This window comes from Narcine bancroftii, chromosome 2, assembly GCF_036971445.1.
Source record: "Narcine bancroftii isolate sNarBan1 chromosome 2, sNarBan1.hap1, whole genome shotgun sequence".
NCBI classification, from domain to species: Eukaryota; Metazoa; Chordata; class Chondrichthyes; order Torpediniformes; family Narcinidae; genus Narcine; species Narcine bancroftii.
The window spans coordinates 372,135,420-372,157,311 of NC_091470.1; the positions used below are offsets into that span (position 1 = coordinate 372,135,420).

Sequence of the window (21,892 nt, forward strand, 5' to 3'; positions counted from 1 at the left end):
TCATCTCCCCTCTCCTCCCCCATCTCCCTTTTCCCCCTCCCCATCTCCCCTATCCCCTATCTCCCTTCTCCCCTCCCCAATCTCCCCTCCCCTCTCCCCTTCACCCTCTCCTCTCCCCTCCCCTCCCACTCCCCTCTCCCCTTCCCCTCCCCTCCCTCTCCCCCTTCCCCTCCCCTCCCCTCCCCTCCCCTCCCACTCCCCTCTCCCCTTCCCCTCCCCCTCACCCCTTCCACCACCCTCCCCTCCCTCCCCCCCCACATTCCCCTCCCCTCCCCTCCCACTAACCCATCCCCCTCCCCTCCCCTCTCCCCTCCCCCTCACCCTCCCCTTCCCCTCCCACTCCCCCTCTCCCCTTCCCCTCCCACTCCCCCTCCCACTAACCCTCCCCCTCCCCACCCCCTCCCTCCCCTATCCTCTCCCCTTCCCCTCCCACTCTCCCCTCCCACTAACCCTCCCCCTCCCCACCCCCTCCCCTCCCCTATCCTCTCCCCTTCCCCTCCCCTTCCCCTGCCCCTCCACCTCTCTCCCCTCCCTCCCCTCCCCTCCCCTCCCCTCCCCCTCTCCCCTCCCCTTCCCCCACCCCCCTCTCCCCTCCCCCTCCCTCCCCTCCCCTCCCTTCCCCTCCCCCTCCCCCACCCTCCCCTCCCCTCCCCTCCCCCTCCCCTCCCCTCCCCCTCCTCCCCTTCCCCTCCCCCCTCCCTCCTCCCCTTCCCCTCCCCCCTCCTCCCTCCCCCTCCCCTCCCTCTCCTCCCCTCCCTCCCTCCCCTCCCCCCCTCCCCCTCCCCCTCCTCCCCTCCCCTCCACTCCCCTCCCCCTCCCCCTCCCTCCCCTCCCCTCCCCCTCCCTCTCTCCCCTCCCCCTCCCTCCCTCTCCCCTCCCCCCCTCCCTCCCCTCCCCCTCTCCCCTCCCCTCCCCCTCCCTCTCCCCTCCCCCTCCCTCCCTCCCCTCCCCTCCCCTCCCTCCCCTCCCCCTCCCCTCCCCTCCCCCCTCCCCTTCCCCCTCCTCCCCACCCCCTCCCCTCCCCTATCCTCTCCCTTCCCCTCCCACTCTCCCCTCCCACTAACCCTCCCCTCCCCACCCCCTCCCCTCCCCTCCTCTCCCCTTCCCCTCCCCTTCCCTGCCCTCCACCTCCCCTCCCCTCCCCCTCCCTCCCCCTCCCCCTCCCCCTCTCCCCTCCCCCTCCCACCCCTCCCCCTCCCCTCCCCCACCTCCCCTTCCCCTCCCCTCCCCCACCCTCCCCCTCCCTCCCCTCCCCCTCCCTCCCCTCCCCCTCCTCCCCTCCCCCTCCCTCCCCTCCCCTCCCCCTCCCTCCCCTCCCCCTCCCTCCCCTCCCCCTCCCTCCCCTCCCCTCCCCTCCCCTCCCCCTCCCCTCCCCTCCCCCTCCCCTCCCCCTCCCTCCCCTCCCTCCCCCTCCCCTCCCCACCCCCTCCTCCCCTTCCCCTCCCCCTCCCTCCTCCTCCCCTCCCCTCCTCTCCCCCTCCCCTCCCCCTCATCCCCTTCCCCTCCTCCCCTCCCCTCCCCTCCCCTCCTCTCCCCCTCCCCTCCCCTCCTCTCCCCCTCCCCTCCCCTCCCCTCCCCTCCCCCTCATCCCCTTCCCCTCCTCCCCTCCCCTCCCCTCCCCTTCCCCTCCTCCCCCTCCCCTCCCCTCCCCTCCCCTCCTCTCCCCCTCCCCTCCCCCTCATCCCCTTCCCCTCCTCCCCCTCCCCTCCCCTCCCCTCCTCTCCCCCTCCCCTCCCCTCCTCTCCCCTCCCCTCCCCTCCCCTCCCCTCCCCCTCATCCCCTTCCCCTCCTCCCCCTCCCCTCCCCTCCCCTCCCTCCTCTCCCCTCCCCTCCCCTCCCCTTCCCGCCTTTTTATTGTGGTGCCCGTCTGCTTTTCGCTCGTACCTTGACGAAGGGCTCAGGTGCGAAATGTTGGTCCCTCTGGACCTGCCGAGTTCCTCCAGCATCTTTTGTTTTTATTCTTGAAGTCGAGTCCCAGGTTGATATATTTATTGCAGAAGGAACATTTTAGGGAAACAGAGTTTGCATTTGAATGGAGAGCGGGGTTTTTAAACATCATGAAACCGGTAAGAGGTGTTTGAATGAAGCCTGTGCTTTGAAAACGGCTCCCTTCATATCATCGTTTTGTTACTCATGTGGTGATTTGTAGACGGTCCCTTCATCCCCCAACTTCTATTCCTCCATTGGTGCAGAACACGATTTATAGACGTCCCCTTCTGTCCCAGCGTCCAGTCAGTGATTGATTGGGTCATTCTGCGCCGGGCTGGCAGGCTGTGATTTGTGGACGTCCCCTTAGGTCCCAGCGTCCAGAGGGTGATGGATCCTGGGTCTGGGTCATTCTGCGCCCGGCCTGGAGGCTGTGATTTGTAGACGGACCCTTTGCCGCAATGCGCAAACGCCCTTCCCTGTAGCCTTGGAATTCTGCGTTTCAGGCTTGAGCGACGCTCCCTGGGTGCCTAGACCCCCCCTCCCCCTCCACCCCCTCACTCCTGCACCTGCGCAGTGAGTTTGGGGCTGCAGCCCCCTCCCCTCAACGAGAACCCACACAGATTAATCTGCCTGCTTACTCCTGCAGCACAGAGACAGGCAACATGGAGAGGAAGGTAAGGGCATCCCCTCCTCCCTCCCTCTCATCTGCAGCCCCCCCTCCCACCTCCCCCCACCCTCCCTCATCTGCAGTCCCCCCTCCCACCGCACTCTCATCTGCAGCCCCCCCTCTCATCTGCAGCCCCCCCTCTCATCTGCAGCCCCCCCTCTCATCTGCAGCCCCCCCTCTCATCTGCAGCCCCCCCTCTCATCTGCAGCCCCCCCTCTCATCTGCAGCCCCCCCTCTCATCTGCAGCCCCCCCTCTCATCTGCAGCCCCCCCTCTCAACCCACACAGACGTGAGCTACATCTCCAGCCGGGCAGCAGGTTCAATGGCACTGCCATCTGCCAGTAATGATCGATGATCACTCGGCACAACACCTTCCCTGTGCCCTCCCTCCTGCTCCTCCCCTCTCCCTCCTCCCTGCTCCATCCCTTGGCATTGCTGGAGAGGCCAGCACTGGGAAGTTTGCTGCTCATTTCTCTGACAGGGATTGTGTATGTGAATGAGTGAGTGTTCCCTTCTGTGTTCCTGGGTGTGTGTGCAGCTTGCTGACTAGTGTATTTCTCCCACTGACCACACTCTGATCTGGGCGATCGAAATGTGGATGGGGAGCAGAGCCGGGTTGGGGGGGAGAAATCCCTGAGAATGTGGACGGGGAGCAGTGCTAGGGGGCTCGAGTGACGGGTCAGGGGGAGCTGATGGCTCTATCTTTGCCCACTGGTGGAAACTCATCCAGGGAGCTCAGTTGTTCCCAGTCAGCACTGAGCCCACCCCTCCCCCCTCTAGTCTGGGAGTGTAGGGGGTGAGATTCCCTCCCCCCATCCCAGTTTGGGGGTTTAGGGAGTGACCTTCATCTCTCCATTGCCCCCCTCCCAAGTCTGAGGGTACAGGGTATGAGGCTCCTTCCCTCACTGGATGGAAGGTGAGCCTGTGCTTCACTGGTGTCTTGGTGAAAGCCAAACTGATGCCCCAGGTCTGGGGTCCTTGGTGTTGGGGTCACTGATGGTTGGATTTTCACAGTGATTTAGATTGGCAAGTACCCACCGTAAGTGGAATTAAAGTTGAAAAGATGTGAAATTTGAGAATGGTGTTTAACTGCGTACCTTGCCTGTCTCCGATTTCCCCAGAAGTTCTCCGTGTGTTTGAACTGCAGGCATTATTGTGTTGGAGGCAGTGAACCACACATCAAGATCCCAGGCTTGATAGGTTGCTGTTAAGGCCACTTGGCTGACAAAGAGCCCAGGGTTGAAACATTGGTCACCTATTACTTCCTAGTGATGCTGTGTTGCCTGCTGAGATTCTCCAGCACTTTGGTGTATTGGGGTGGTATCTGAAAGGAAGGATATGCAATATTAATCTTTTTCAACTGAACTCAGGTGAGGTACAAACCAGAGGACGTGGGTTAAGGGTGAAAGGGGAGAAGTTTAGGGAGAACATTATTTGCTAGCCTTCTTTCATACTTCACACTGAGGGTGGTGAATGTGAACTCACTGTAATGTTCTATGTTGAGGAGTTTCGGAAGAGGAATCAACCTCAATCAGAAAGAAAAAAAATAGGATGAATTTGTTGTCAGACACGTCATAGCTTATTGCACCTTGCCTCGACCTCACCTCTTCCACAGCGATCCAAAGGTAGACTCCAGGCTGGAGCTCCTTGTGATCTGAGGTTACACTGTGACACCGCCATTGACATGTTCAACCACATTTCAATAGAGAGGTCTGACTACAATTGTACCAACGACTGGAGCACTGAGACAGTTCGGACCCCTCCCCAAAGAAAGAATATAGATGGCTCAGAAGAAAGCTCCAAAGGTTCTCTCTGCACGAAGTCCAGGTGTTCAGTTATGCAGGTTAACAGGAGCTGCCGTCCTTTCTCCAGCACACCCCCACAGGCTCCATAGTCTGGATCCTGGGGAGTGTGGTGGATCCTGGGAGACAGGTACATTGTTCTGTAGGACAGGTGATGCTGCTACACAGCCTGGTGAAAGGGTTGGGTCTGCTTGCCTTCAGTCAGGGCATTGTGTACAGGAGGAGGGATGTCTCATTACAGTGGGTCAGGTCATTGATGAGACTGCACTTGGAGCATTGTGTGCAGTTCCGGTCACACAGTGACAGGATATTATACAGAAAATATTCATCATAACGGAGCTATGATAGGTAGGCTCAAATTAGGAACAGAAGCAGCTCAGATTTTTTTGACGGAAACACAGGAGTTCAGGAGACACCTTGGAGTGCTTCAGAAAATCACAAGGGTAAGGGATAAATTAAATGGTTAAAGTTTATTTCCCAGATCATGTAAACCTAAAACTAGGTGACAGAAATTGAAGGAGACAGGAAAATTTAAAAGGTAACTGAGGGCCATCCTCACACATAGGATGGTGGGTAGATGGAAATAACAGCCAAAGTGATTCAAGCAGTAAGAAATGTTGCCTTCCTGCACTGTATCTCGGTGTTACACAGTGACAGACCCGTCCCCACCAGTATTGTACCCCACTGTTGCACACTGTCAGACACATCCCCACCAGTACCGTACCCTGGTATTATACAATGAATGACTTGTACCTACTAGTACTGTACCCTACTGTACAGTGGCAGACCAGTCCTCTCCAGTATAGTTCCCTGGTGTAAAAAGTGACAGACACATCCCCACCAGTACTGTACCCCACTGTTACACAGTGACAGACACATCCCCACCAGTACTGTACCCCAGTGTTGCACAGTGTCAGACCCGTCCCCACCAGTACTGTACCCCAGTGTTACACAGTGACAGACCCGTCCCCACCAGTACTGTACCCCAGTGTTACACAGTGACAGACCCGTCCCCACCAGTACTGTACCCCACTGTTACACAGTGACAGACCCGTCCCCACCAGTACTGTACCCCGCAGTTGCACACTATCAGACACATCCCCACCAGTACTGAACCCCGGTATTATACAATGAATGACTTGTACCTGCTCGTACTGTACCCAACTGTACAGTGGCAGACAAGTCCTCTCCAGTACAGTTCCCTGGTGTCACACTTTGACAGACCCATCCCCACCAGTACTGTAGCCCAGTGTTACACAGTGACAGGCGCATCCCCACCAGTACTGTACCCCAGTGTTACACAGTGACAGACCCATCCCCACCAGTACTGTACCCCAGTGTTACACAGTGACAGACCCATCCCCACTAGTACTGTACCACAGTGTTACGCTGTGACAGACCCATCCCCACCAGTACTGTACCCCAGTGTTACACAGTGACAGGCGCATCCCCACCAGTACTGTTCCTCAGTGTTACACAGTGACAGGCACATCCCCACCAGTACTGTACCCCAGTGTTACACAGTGACAGACCCATCCCCACTAGTACTGTACCACAGTGTTACGCTGTGACAGACCCATCCCCACCAGTACTGTACCCCAGTGTTACACAGTGACAGACCCATCCCCACCAGTACTGTACCCCAGTGTTACACAGTGACAGACCCATCCCCACCAGTACTGTACCCCAGTGTTACACAGTGACAGGCGCATCCCCACCAGTACTGTACCCTAGTGTTACACAGTGACAGACCCATCCCCACTAGTACTGTACCCCGGTATTATACAATGAATGACTTGTACCTACTAGTACTGTAACCTACTGTACAGTGGCAGACCAGTCCTCTCCAGTATAGTTCCCTGGTGTAAAAAGTGACAGACACATCCCCACCAGTACTGTACCCCACTGTTACACAGTGTCAGACCCATCCCCACCAGTACTGTACCCCAGTGTTGCACAGTGTCAGACCCGTCCCCACCAGTACTGTACCCCAGTGTTACACAGTGACAGACCCGTCCCCACCAGTTCTGTACCCCAGTGTTACACAGTGACAGACCCGTCCCCACCAGTACTGTACCCCAGTGTTACACAGTGACAGACCCATCCCCACCAGTACTGTACCCTGCAGTTGCACATTATCAGACACATCCCCACCAGTACTGTACCCCGGTATTATACAATGAATGACTTGTACCTGCTCGTACTGTACCCAACTGTACAGTGGCAGACAAGTCCTCTCCAGTACAGTTCCCTGGTGTCACACTTTGACAGACCCATCCCCACCAGTACTGTACCCCAGCGTTACCAGTGACAGGCGCATCCCCACCAGTACTGTTCCTCAGTGTTACACAGTGACAGGCCCATCCCCACCAGTACTGTACCCCAGTGTTACACAGTGACAGACCCATCCCCACTAGTACTGTACCACAGTGTTACGCTGTGACAGACCCATCCCCACCAGTACTGTACCCCAGTGTTACACAGTGACAGACCCATACCCACCAGTACTGTACCCCAGTGTTACACAGTGACAGACCCATCCCCACTAGTACTGTACCCCAGTGTTACACAGTGACAGGCGCATCCCCACCAGTACTGTTCCTCAGTGTTACACAGTGACAGGCCCATCCCCACCAGTACTGTACCCCAGTGTTACACAGTGACAGACCCATCCCCACTAGTACTGTACCCCAGTGTTACGCTGTGACAGACCCATCCCCACCAGTACTGTACCCCAGTGTTACACAGTGACTGGCCCATCCCCACCAGTACTGTACCCCAGTGTTACACAGTGACAGACCCATCCCCACCAGTACTGTACCCCAATGTTACACAGTGACAGACCCATCCCCACTAGTACTGTACCCCAGTGTTACACAGTGACAGACCCATCCCCACCAGTACTGTACCCCAGTGTTACACAGTGACAGACCCATCCCCACCAGTATTGTACCCCAGTGTTACACAATGACCGCCCCTCCCCACCAGTACTGTACCTCAGTGTTACACAGTGACAGGCCCATCCCCACCAGTACTGTACCCCAGTGTTACACAGTGACAGGCCCATCCCCACCAGTACTGTACCCCAGTGTTACACAGTGACAGGCCCATCCCCACCAGTACTGTACCCCAGTGTTATACAGTGACAGACCCGTCCCCACCAGTACTGTACCCCAGTGTTACACAGTGACAGACCCATCCCCACCAGTACTGTACCCCAGTGTTACACAGTGACAGACCCGTCCCCACCAGTACTGTACCCCAGTGTTACACAGTGACAGGCCCATCCCCACCAGTACTGTACGTCAGTGTTACACAGTGACAGGCCCATCCCCACCAGTACTGTACCTCAGTGTTACGCAGTGACAGGCCCAACCCCACCAATGCTGTACCTCAGTGTTACACAGTGACAGGCCCATCCCCACCAGTACTGTACCTCAGTGTTACACAGTGACAGGCCCATCCCCACCAGTATTGTACCTCAGTGTTACACAGTGACAGGCCCATCCCCACCAGTACTGTACCTCAGTGTTACACAGTGACAGGCCCATCCCCACCAGTACTGTACCTCAGTGTTACACAGTGACAGGCCCATCCCCACCAGTGCTGTACCACAGTGTTACACAGTGACAGGCCCATCCCCACCAGTGCTGTACCACAGTGTTACACAGTGACAGGCCCATCCCCACCAGTACTGTACCTCAGTGTTACACAGTGACAGGACCATCCCCACCAGTACTGTACCTCAGTGTTACACAGTGACAGGCCCATCCCCACCAGTACTGTACCCCAGTGTTACACAGTGACAGGCCCATCCCCACCAGTACTGTACCCCAGTGTTACACAGTGACAGGCCCATCCCCACCAGTACTGTACCTCAGTGTTACACAGTGACAAGCCCACCCCACCAGTACTGTACCTCAGTGTTACACAGTGACAGGCCCATCCCCACCAGTACTGTACCCCAGTGTTACACAGTGACAGGCCCATCCCCACCAGTACTGTACCCCAGTGTTACACAGTGACAGACCCATCCCCACCAGTACTGTACCCCAGTGTTACACAGTGACAGGCCCATCCCCACCAGTACTGTACCCCGGTGTTACACAGTGACAGGCCCATCCCCACCAGTACTGTACCCCGGTGTTACACAGTGACAGACCCATCCGCACCAGTACTGTACCCCGGTGTTACACAGTGACAGACCCATCCCCACCAGTACTGTACCCCAGTGTTACACAGTGACAGGCCCATCCCTACCAGTACTGTACCCCAGTGTTACACAGTGACAGACCCATCCCCACCAGTACTGTACCCCAGTGTTACACAGTGACAGACCCATCCCCACCAGTACTGTACCCCAGTGTTACACAGTGACAGGCCCATCCCCACCAGTTGTACCCCAGTGTTACACAGTGACAGACCCATCCCCACCAGTACTGTACCCCAGTGTTACACAGTGACAGACCCGTCCCCACCAGTACTGTACCCCAGTGTTACACAGTGACAGGCCCATCCCTACCAGTACTGTACCTCAGTGTTACACAGTGACAGGCCCTTCCCCACCAGTACTGTACCTCAGTGTTACACAGTGACAGGCCCATCCCCACCAGTACTGTACCTCAGTGTTACACAGTGACAGGCCCATCCCCACCAGTACTGTACCTCAGTGTTACACAGTGACAGGCCCATCCCCACCAGTACTGTACCTCAGTGTTACACAGTGACAGGCCCATCCCCACCAGTACTGTACCTCAGTGTTACACAGTGACAGGACCATCCCCACCAGTACTGTACCTCAGTGTTACACAGTGACAGGCCCATCCCCACCAGTACTGTACCTCAGTGTTACACAGTGACAGGCCCATCCCCACCAGTACTGTACCATAGTGTTACACAGTGACAGGCCCATCCCCACCAGTACTGTACCCCAGTGTTACACAGTGACAGGCCCATCCCCACCAGTACTGTACCTCAGTGTTACACAGTGACAGGCCCATCCCCACCAGTACTGTACCTCAGTGTTACACAGTGACAGGCCCATCCCCACCAGTACTGTACCTCAGTGTTACACAGTGACAGGCCCATCCCCACCAGTACTGTACCTCAGCGTTACACAGTGACAGGCCCATCCCCACCAGTACTGTACCCCAGTGTTACACAGTGACAGGCCCATCCCCACCAGTTGTACCCCAGTGTTACACAGTGACAGACCCATCCCCACCAGTACTGTACCCCAGTGTTACACAGTGACAGACCCATCCCCACCAGTACTGTACCCCAGTGTTACACAGTGACAGGCACATCCCCACCAGTACTGTACCTCAGTGTTTCACAGTGACAGGCCCATCCCCACTAGTACTGTACCCCAGTTTTAGACAGTGACAGGCCCATCCCCACCAGTACTGTACCCCGGTGTTACACAGTGACAGACCCATCCGCACCAGTACTGTACCCCGGTGTTACACAGTGACAGACCCATCCCCACCAGTACTGTACCCCAGTGTTACACAGTGACAGGCCCATCCCTACCAGTACTGTACCCCAGTGTTACACAGTGACAGACCCATCCCCACCAGTACTGTACCCCAGTGTTACACAGTGACAGACCCATCCCCACCAGTACTGTACCCCAGTGTTACACAGTGACAGGCCCATCCCCACCAGTTGTACCCCAGTGTTACACAGTGACAGACCCATCCCCACCAGTACTGTACCCCAGTGTTACACAGTGACAGACCCGTCCCCACCAGTACTGTACCCCAGTGTTACACAGTGACAGGCCCATCCCTACCAGTACTGTACCTCAGTGTTACACAGTGACAGGCCCTTCCCCACCAGTACTGTACCTCAGTGTTACACAGTGACAGGCCCATCCCCACCAGTACTGTACCTCAGTGTTACACAGTGACAGGCCCATCCCCACCAGTACTGTACCTCAGTGTTACACAGTGACAGGCCCATCCCCACCAGTACTGTACCTCAGTGTTACACAGTGACAGGCCCATCCCCACCAGTACTGTACCTCAGTGTTACACAGTGACAGGACCATCCCCACCAGTACTGTACCTCAGTGTTACACAGTGACAGGCCCATCCACACCAGTACTGTACCTCAGTGTTACACAGTGACAGGCCCATCCCCACCAGTACTGTACCATAGTGTTACACAGTGACAGGCCCATCCCCACCAGTACTGTACCCCAGTGTTACACAGTGACAGGCCCATCCCCACCAGTACTGTACCTCAGTGTTACACAGTGACAGGCCCATCCCCACCAGTACTGTACCTCAGTGTTACACAGTGACAGGCCCATCCCCACCAGTACTGTACCTCAGTGTTACACAGTGACAGGCCCATCCCCACCAGTACTGTACCTCAGCGTTACACAGTGACAGGCCCATCCCCACCAGTACTGTACCCCAGTGTTACACAGTGACAGGCCCATCCCCACCAGTTGTACCCCAGTGTTACACAGTGACAGACCCATCCCCACCAGTACTGTACCCCAGTGTTACACAGTGACAGACCCATCCCCACCAGTACTGTACCCCAGTGTTACACAGTGACAGGCACATCCCCACCAGTACTGTACCTCAGTGTTTCACAGTGACAGGCCCATCCCCACTAGTACTGTACCCCAGTTTTAGACAGTGACAGGCCCATCCCCACCAGTACTGTACCTCAGTGTTACACAGTGACAGGCCCATCCCCACCAGTACTGTACCTCAGTGTTACACAGTGACAGGCCCATACCCACCAGGACTGTACCTCAGTGTTACACAGTGACAGGCCCATCCCCACCAGTACTGTACCCCAGTGTTACACAGTGACAGGCCCATCCCCACCAGTACTGTACCTCAGTGTTACACAGTGACAGGCCCATCCCCACCAGTACTGTACCTCAGTGTTACACAGTGACAGGCCCATCCCCACCAGTACTGTACCCCAGTGTTACACAGTGACAGGCCCATCCCCACCAGTACTGTACCCCAGTGTTACACAGTGACAGGCCCATCCCCACCAGTACTGTACCTCAGTGTTACACAGTGACAAGCCCACCCCACCAGTACAGTACCTCAGTGTTACAAAGTGACAGGCCCATCCCCACCAGTACTGTACCCCAGTGTTACACAGTGACAGGCCCATCCCCACCAGTACTGTACCCCAGTGTTACACAGTGACAGACCCATCCCCACCAGTACTGTACCCCAGTGTTACATAGTGACAGGCCCATCCCCACCAGTACTGTACCCCGGTGTTACACAGTGACAGGCCCATCCCCACCAGTACTGTACCCCGGTGTTACACAGTGACAGGCCCATCCGCACCAGTACTGTACCCCGGTGTTACACAGTGACAGACCCATCCCCACCAGTACTGTACTCCACTGCTGCACAGCTACAAACCCATCCCCACCAGTACTGTACCCCAGTGTTACACAGTGACAGGCCCATCCCCACCAGTACTGTACCCCAGTGTTACACAGTGACAGACCCATCCCCACCAGTACTGTACCCCAGTGTTACACAGTGACAGACCCATCCCCACCAGTACTGTACCCCAGTGTTACACAGTGACAGGCCCATCCCCACCAGTTGTACCCCAGTGTTACACAGTGACAGACCCATCCCCACCAGTACTGTACCCCAGTGTTACACAGTGACAGACCCGTCCCCACCAGTACAGTACCCCAGTGTTACACAGTGACAGGCCCATCCCTACCAGTACTGTACCTCAGTGTTACACAGTGACAGGCCCTTCCCCACCAGTACTGTACCTCAGTGTTACACAGTGACAGGCCCATCCCCACCAGTACTGTACCTCAGTGTTACACTGTGACAGGCCCATCCCCACCAGTACTGTACCTCAGTGTTACACAGTGACAGGCCCATCCCCACCAGTACTGTACCCTAGTGTTACACAGTGACAGGCCCATCCCCACCAGTACTGTACCCCAGTGTTACACAGTGACAGGCCCATCCCCACCAGTACTGTACCTCAGTGTTACACAGTGACAGGCCCATCCCCACCAGTACTGTACCTCATTGTTACACAGTGACAGGCCCATCCCCACCAGTACTGTACCCTAGTGTTACACAGTGACAGGCCCATCCCCACCAGTTGTACCCCAGTGTTACACAGTGACAGACCCATCCCCACCAGTACTGTACCCCAGTGTTACACAGTGACAGACCTGTCCCAACCAGTACTGTACCCCAGTGTTACACAGTGACAGGCCCATCCCCACCAGTACTGTACCTCAGTGTTTCACAGTGACAGGCCCATCCCCACTAGTACTGTACCCCAGTGTTACACAGTGACAGGCCTATCCCCACCAGTACTGTACCTCAGTGTTACACAGTGACAGGCCCATCCCCACCAGTACTGTACCTCAGTGTTACACAGTGACAGGCCCATACCCACCAGTACTGTACCTCAGTGTTACACAGTGACAGGCCCATCCCCACCAGTACTGTACCTCAGTGTTACACAGTGACAGGCCCATCCCCACCAGTACTGTACCTCAGTGTTACACAGTGACAGGCCCATCCCAACCAGTACTGTACCTCAGTGTTACACAGTGACAGGCCCATCCCCACCAGTACTGTACCTCAGTGTTACACAGTGACAGGCCCATCCCCACCAGTACTGTACCCCAGTGTTACACAGTGACAGGCCCATCCCGACCAGTACTGTACCCCAGTGTTACACAGTGACAGGCCCATCCCCACCAGTACTGTACCCCAGTGTTACACAGTGACAGGCCCATCACCACCAGTACTGTACCCCAGTGTTACACAGTGACAGGCCCATCCCCACCAGTACTGTACCCCAGTGTTACGCAGTGACAGACCCGTCCCCACCAGTACTGTACCCCAGTGTTACAGAGTGACAGACCCGTCCCCACCAGTACTGTACCCCAGTGTTACACAGTGACAGGCCCATCTCCACCAGTACTGTACCTCAGTGTTACACAGTGACAGACCTGTCCCCACCAGTACTGTACCCCAGTGTTACACAGTGACAGGCCCATCCCCACCAGTACTGTACCTCAGTGTTTCACAGTGACAGGCCCATCCCCACTAGTACTGTACCCCAGTGTTACACAGTGACAGGCCCATCCCCACCAGTACTGTACCTCAGTGTTACACAGTGACAGGCCCATCCCCACCAGTACTGTACCTCAGTGTTACACAGTGACAGGCCCATACCCACCAGTACTGTACCTCAGTGTTACACAGTGACAAGCCCATCCCCACCAGTACTGTACCTCAGTGTTACACAGTGACAGGCCCATCCCCACCAGTACTGTACCTCAGTGTTACACAGTGACAGGCCCATCCCAACCAGTACTGTACCTCAGTGTTACACAGTGACAGGCCCATCCCCACCAGTACTGTACCTCAGTGTTACACAGTGACAGGCCCATCCCCACCAGTACTCTACCCCAGTGTTACACAGTGACAGGCCCATCCCCACCAGTACTGTACCCCAGTGTTACACAGTGACAGGCCCATCCCCACCAGTACTGTACCCCAGTGTTACACAGTGACAGGCCCATCCCCACCAGTACTGTACCCCAGTGTTACACAGTGACAGGCCCATCCCCACCAGTACTGTACCCCAGTGTTACACAGTGACAGACCAGTCCCCACCAGTACTGTACCCCAGTGTTACAGAGTGACAGACCCGTCCCCACCAGTACTGTACCCCAGTGTTACACAGTGACAGGCCCATCCCCACCAGTACTGCACCTCAGTGTTACACAGTGACAGGCCCATCCCCACCAATACTGTACCTCAGTGTTACACAGTGACAGGCCCATCCCCACCAGTACTGTACCTCAGTGTTACACAGTGACAGGCCCATCCCCACCAGTACTGTACCTCAGTGTTACACAGTGACAGGCCCATCCCCACCAGTACTCTACCCCAGTGTTACACAGTGACAGGCCCATCCCCACCAGTACTGTACCTCAGTGTTACACAGTGACAGGCCCATCCCCACCAGTACTGTACCTCAGTGTTACACAGTGACAGGCCCATCCCCACCAGTACTGTACGTCAGTGTTACACTTTGACAGACCCATCCCCACCAGTACTGTACCTCAGTGTTACACAGTGACAGGCCCATCCCCACCAGTACTGTACCTCAGTGTTACACAGTGACAGGCCCATCCCCACCAGTACTGTACCTCAGTGTTACACAGTGACAGGCCCATCCCCACCAGTACTGTACCCCAGTGTTACACAGTGACAGGCCCATCCCCACCAGTACTGTACCCCAGTGTTACACAGTGACAGGCCCATCCCCACCAGTACTGTACCTCAGTGTTACACAGTGACAAGCCCATCCCCACCAGTACTGTACCTCAGTGTTACACAGTGACAGGCCCATCCCCACCAGTACTGTACCCCGGTGTTACACAGTGACAGACCCATCCCCACCAGTACTGTACTCCAGTGCTGCACAGCTACAAACCCATCCCCACCAGTACTGTACCCCACTGTTACACAGTGACAGGCCCATCCCCACCAGTACTGTACCCTAGTGTTACACAGTGACAGGCCCATCCCCACCAGTACTGTACCTCAGTGTTACACAGTGACAGGCCCATTCCCACCAGTACTGTACCTCAGTGTTACACAGTGACAGGCCCATCGCCACCAGTACTGTACCTCAGTGTTACACAGTGACAGGCCCATCCCCACCAGTACTGTACCTCAGTGTTACACAGTGACAGGCCCATCCCCACCAGTACTGTACCTCAGTGTTACACAGTGACAGGCCCATCCCCACCAGTACTGTACCCCAATGTTGTAACATAAGATTATAAGGCATAGTGCAGAAATAGGCCATTCAGCCATCGAGTCTTTCTGCCATTTCATCATAAGTTGATCCATTTTCCCTCTCAGCCCCACTGCCTAGACAGCTCCCCATAACCTTTGATGCCCTGGTTAATCAAGGACCTATCAATCTCTGCCTTAAAACCACCCAATTTCTTGACCTCCACAATCGCCTTGTAGTAATAAATATCACAATTTACCACCCTCCTGCTGCAGATATTCCTCCCCATCTCCGTTCTAAGCAGATGCCCTTCAATTTTGAAGTTGTGCCCTCTTGTTCTAGATTCTCCCACCATGGGAAACCTCCTTTCTCTATCTACTTTGTCCATGCCTTTCAACATTTAAAATGATTCAGTGAGATCCCCCCTCATTCTAAATTCCAATGCATGCAGGCCAAGAGCTGTCAAACGCTCCTCAGATGATGAGCCTTTCATTGCTGGAATCATCTTTGAGAAGCCTCTCTGAACCCAATGAAAACATATCCTTTCTTAAATGAGGAGCCCAAACCTGCTCACAATGCTCTAAGAGAGATCTCACCAGTGTCTATTAAGTCTCACCATCATGACCCTGCTCTTACATTCTATCCTTTCGAAATGAACGCCAGCATTGCATTTGCCTTCTTCACCACTGACTCAACCTGCAAGTTTATCTTCAGGTTCCTGCACGAGGAATCCCAGGTCCCATTGCATGTGGGAACTTTCAGTTTTCGCCCTATTTACGAAATAATCTGGGGTTTTTTCTACCAAAGTGCATGGCAGTACAATTTCCAACATTATATTTCATTTGCCACTTTTCTGCCCATTCTTCTAATCTGTGTAAATCCCTATTTCCTCGACCCTACCTGTTCCTCCATCTACCTTCGTAACAACTGGCAGCCAATCAGAATATCATCCCTTACTGACTCTGTTTCCTTCCAATCAGCCAATGCTCTACCCATACTAGTATGATTCCTGTTAAATCATAGCCTCTTGTTAAGTCGCCTCATGTGCAGCACCTTGCCAAAGGCCGTCTGAAAGTCCAAGTACCCAACATCCACTGCATCTCCCTTATCTAGCCTGCTTGTAACTTGTTCAATTCCTCCAAGGAAACCATACTGGCTTTGGCTTATCGTGTCATGTCACCTCCAAGTTCTCTGTAACCTATCCTCTACAATCAATCCCAATCACTAACGTCAGGCTAACTGGTCTGTAATTTCCTTTCTACTGCCTCCCTCCCTTCTTGAATAGTGGGGTGACATTTGTGATTTTCAGTCTCCTGGACCCATACCAGAATCTATTGATTCCTGAAAGATTATTACTAATGTTTCTACAATCTCTACTGCAACCTCTTTCAGCACCCAAGGGTGCAATCCATCTGGTCCAGGAAACTTATCCACCCTTAGACCATTCAACTTTCTGAGCACATTCTCTCTTGAAATAGTGACTGCACTCACTTCCCTTCCGATACCCTTCAAACTAGGATAGACTGCAGTGAAGATTGATGCCAAATACTCATTTAGTTCCTCTGCCATCTCCTTGTCTCGCATTATTATTTCTCCAGTGACATTTTCAAGTGGTCCTATAATCTACTCTCACCTCTCTTTTATTCTTTATATTACTTGAAGATGCTTTTTATATCTTCCTTGATATTATTTGCTAGCCTGCTTTCGTACTTCACCTTCCCTCTTTGGCTTAAAACTTCCCAGTCCTGTCTTCCTATATTTTTGCTTCCACGTGGACTTTTTGATGTCCTTAGACAGCCACATTGTGACATTTTTCCATTCAAATATTTCCTCTTTTTTGGTGTATTTATCCTGCATCTTCCCCATTTTTTACAGAAACTCCATCCATTGCTGCTCTGCCGTCTTTCCTCCTAGTGCCCCCTTCCAATCCACTTTGGCCGGTTTCTCTCTCATGCCACTGTAATTCCCTTTACTCCACTGAAATTTCGACACATCTGACTTTAGCTTCTCCTTTTTAAATCTCAAATTGAACTCAATCATATGTGATCATTGCCCATGTTCCCTCTAATGTTTAATAGGCAGTGTGTGCAAAAATCTTATGTTGTGCCAAGTTTCTACCTGTATGTTCTGAATGCTTGTGCATTATTTCCAGATAATTTTGGCCCAGATAATAAAACTGTATTGGTTTTAATATAATATACAAGTATGATTGTGTTCTACGAAGTAACGTATATAGTTGATTTTATTCTATACTTTCAATGACGTTGTTCAGTTTGTTCCATTAAATAAAACATCAATGAATATTTCTTATTTTGATGTGATATGATGTCGAAATAAATGAATAAAAATAACACCCATCAATTCACAGATGATCATTATTAAAGTTGCTGGAAATGGTTAAATCAAAACTTATTCAATTACAAAGCGAGTTGACAAACTATCCAGATACTTAATGTGAGAAATATTTGACATAAAACTGCACAGAATAACAACAGAATTACATACATATTTAAGTCACTCCATTATTTTTTTCATTCTCCTGTCTTTAGTACTTACCTATTCTTTGTAAACGCTATCTCGTCGAATAGAACTTCCGGCCAATTGAGAGCTTTGGATTCTCAATGCTAAATGGTTTCTCAGCTTATTTTTGAATTGATTAATTCGGCTTAAACCTCGCTCACAGTCAACAATAGATACAAGAAAGTTTCCCCCCAACATCCATCAACTTTGCAAGGTTGCAAACCTCGCTCACAGTCCACACTAGATACAAGAAAGTTTCCCCCCAACATCCATCAACTTTGCAAGGTTGCAAACCTCGCTCACAGTCCACACTAGATACAAGAAAGTTTCCCCCCAACATCCATCAACTTTGCAAGGTTGCAAACCTCGCTCACAGTCCACACTAGATAAAAGAAAGTTCCCCCCAACATCCATCACCTTTGCAAGGTTGCAAACCTCGCTCACAGTCCACACTAGATACAAGTAAGTTTCCCCCAACATCCATCAACTTTGCAAGGTTGCCAACCTCGCTCACAGTCCGCACTAGATACAAGAAAGTTTCCCTCAACATCCATCAACTTTGCAAGGTTGCCAACTTCGCTTACTGTTCACACTAGATACAAGAAAGTTTCCCCCAACATCCATCAACTTTGCAAGGTTGCAAACCTCGCTCACAGTCCGCACTAGATACAAGAAAGTTTCCCTCAACATCCATCAACTTTGCAAGGTTGCAAACTTCGCTTACTGTTCACACTAGATAAAAGAAAGTTTCCCCCAACATCCATCAACTTTGCAAGGTTGCAAACCTCGCTCACAGTCCACACTAGATACAAGAAAGTTTCCCCCGAACATCCATCATCTTTGCAAGGTTGAAAACTGTTCATTTGGAAGTACAAATGCCACCATTTGAGCAAAGTTTGAAATCAGTTTGGATTTCATTATTTTTGTTGCCTGAGCTTTTGTACACCATCCAAATACGATTTTCTTGCCAAATAGCACTTCAAAAAGTCAAGTTTCCAGACATCATCCCACTTCTTTTCACTAGTAAATTCTCCAGCATCTTTCCCATCCCGAAAATACAAACAGATAACTCCAGTTTCTGAATCATACATAAATGTTTCTTGCAGCTGAACGTTCATGACCTCTTGAGCTTTCGATGTAGCAGTTTCCACTATCTTGTTAAGCCATTCAACTTTAAACAAACTTCCAGTTCTTTTATGCTTTCATGCCCTTCACTTCTTTTGAATTTGACATAGTGAATCAATAATTTTTTTCAATTAAAAACTCAGTAAGTTATCTACAGAATTTGAAACAAATCTTTGTAAACTTTACGATATGAACACCGTCCACCAAATCTGGCTGCAGCTGTGCTGCCCCTGTACCAACCAGAACAGGAAAGGTGAGGTGACGTAAATTAGTGATGTGTCAATGTAGTATTTGAAAAACCGACTAACAAGTTAACAGAAACAATTAGCTAAGAGATTATTTTCAATAAGTATAATTATTAATTACTACTTATTTTAGGTCACTAACCTTTTGTGCACACATTTTTGTGCGCTGGTTGTAAAATGCATGCACACACGCACACGCACACATACACACACGCACACACACACACGTTAGAGGGAACAATGCTTCCTTTACCCTACACTCTTTAATAATGTCTGACATCACACACAACACCAAATCCAGTACAGCCCATGCCTTTATAAATCCTCTTCCTCTCATTCACAGGCTTTCTACAAAATTTCTCTCTTGAGATCCAGTCCCAACTTGGTTTTCCCAACCTACGTATGTGTTAAAATCCTCACGACTACATTAATATAGCTTTTCTGACAGCCCTTTTCTATCTGCTATTGTAATTTTATTGTCCACATCTTGCCTGCTGGGTGGAGGTCTGTATCTAACTGCCCTCGCCATTTCTAAACTCAACCCACAATAATCCCATATCTTCTGTTCCTCTGTCACCTCTTTCCAATGATTCATGGTGTTCCTTACCAACAGAGCCATGCTGCCCTCTCTGCTTTCGATACACTGTGTATCCTTGGACATTCAGCTCCCAATCATGTCCGTTCTTTAGCCATAACTCTGCGATGGCCAGAACATCCTATCTTCCAAGGCAAACCACTGTGCTAGGGTGTCTGTTACAGCCGCAGAATCTCCTATCTGTTCTCCGGACGAGTGAGTCCCCCATGACTATCCCTCTGCCTGACCTTCCCTTCTAAGGCTCAGAGCTGAACATGGCCACTATTGGCCTGGTGACACTTGTCTCGATGTGTCACCCCCCCCTCAGGGGAATCCAAAAGGGGATACCTTGTTGCTGAGGAGATGGCCACAGGGGTAGTAGACAAAACCTTCCTCCTGCCTCAGTATGCTTGCATCCTGAAAAATCCTGTCTATCACCCACTCAGCCTCCTGAATGATCCAGAGTTCATCCAGCTCCAATTCCCTAATGCAGTCTGTAAGGAGCTGTAGTTGGATGCATTTCTCACAGATGTAGTTGTCAGGGATAGTGTTGGCTTCTCTGACGAATCATGTTCTACAAGAGGACCATATCCCTGCCCTGACTGCCATTCCCACTATTTAAAAAGGAAAGTGTTCTAAAAACCTGTCCTTACTTTGCCTCAACCCCTGCACCTCCGAAACTTCTTGAGCCAAAGCCAGATTCCCACATCAACTGGGGCACTCACAAACTGGCCACTCCAGTTGGAGCTTCGCATCCTTTAATTGGCTTTTGCTAATTAACAAATGCAAAGATTAAAACAAGCACCAACATCTCCCGCTGCTTTATAAATCCTCCTCCTCTCATTCACAGGCCCAGTCTTGCAGTTCCCGACAGGATTTCAGCCACTGACCGCGTCCCCACCAGTACTGTACCCTGGTGTTACATAATGACAGACCCATCTCCACCAGTACTGTAACCCAGTGTTATACTATGACAGTCTCCTTGTTTTTCTCACACTGCCCAAGAAAGGTAGCCGACCCACTGAAGGTCCCATCTTTTCCAGACACACTCTCTTCTACCTCCTCCAATTAAGGAGTTCAAGTGTGTGAAAGCACACACAAAGTTTCTTCCCCACAGTCATCAGGCTCTTGAATGAACCCCACAACAGTGCTCTCATGCTGTCTTGCTTAATGCTAATTGATATTCCTTTTCATTTTAACATTGTAACCTGTTTATCCTACTCTCAGAAGAACCCTTCCAACAGTACACGGCATTATGTCATGAGTTTAATTTCCCTGCCATCGTTCCTCCACATCTTTCCCCTCCTGTTATAGAGTCCCTCTGCGTTCTGCCTTTGAGCCATGGGTATGCTCACTGCCCATGTTTCAGTGATTGTCATGCAGGCCTATCCTAGCTTCTTCCAATTTTCCACGTGCTCTCTGCTTTGCAGTCCCAGCCTTTGTTCCAGTGGCTGCCTGCATATTCTCTCTGCTGTGCACTGTTTGTGTTCCAACGATGGCCCTTGCTCTCTGTCTGCTGCACTGACAGTTTGTGTTCCAGCACTTGCCTGCGCACTCTCCCTTCTGAGCTGACAGCCTGTGTTCAGTGCTTGCCCGCACACTTTCTCCGCTGAGCTGACAGCTTGTGTTCCAGTGATTGCCCGCATACTCTCTCTGCTGACAGCCTGTGTTCCGGCGATTGGCTGTGTACTTTCTCTGCTTAGGTGATAACGTGTGATCCAGGGATTGTCTGCACTCTCTCACTGCTGAACTAATAGCCTGCCTCTGTCCTCAGCCGGGGAGATTAGGAATGGATTCCGCCCTGCTCCTCCTCATAGTTATCAGTATGGCTGCTGGTACGGCCTGTTCTCTGCCGGTGAAGGACACTTGCCTCGTTGGCCTTCACAGGAGTATGGAATGTGCACACAGGCCTGCTAATTGGCAGTGCTGCGGATCACATTGCCAGCAGCTGTTGCTGGGCTCGGAATTGAGGGGACGTTACAGGAGCACTTCACCAACGTCTGGGACATCCTGCACCAGGGGCTAATTCTAGCCACACCTCCCACCTACAGAAATACTTTGTATCGTCACCTTTGGAACTCTGGTCGCAACACTGTTTGGGGTGGTGATCACACTGGTGTGGGTGGGGAAGATATTCAGAGATAAGATGTAGGAGCATAAGTAGACCATTCAGCCCATTGAGCCTGCTCTGCCAGTTGAGTTATGCCTGATGTATTTTTCCTCTCAACCCAGTCCTCCT

The 21,892-nt window shown here is 52.4% G+C and overlaps 1 protein-coding gene across 5 annotated transcripts in view; it reads right to left on the bottom strand.

Moving 5' to 3' along the window:
• LOC138755880 (acid-sensing ion channel 2-like) overlaps window positions 1-21,481 on the bottom strand; it is a 151,084-nt gene extending 129,603 nt beyond the window's left edge. For 3 of the 5 annotated variants that reach the window (XM_069922629.1, XM_069922633.1, XM_069922628.1), the window contains exon 1: window positions 21,201-21,481. In XM_069922629.1, coding sequence (XP_069778730.1) covers window positions 21,201-21,299 — 99 coding nt within the window. In that variant the 5' untranslated portion in view covers window positions 21,300-21,481. Of the gene's footprint in view, window positions 1-1,884; window positions 2,448-18,798; window positions 18,956-21,200 lie in introns of those variants that run through there. The other 2 variants (XM_069922632.1, XM_069922630.1) reach the window with 2 other exon arrangements.
• Window positions 21,482-21,892: the final 411 nt, after the last annotated feature.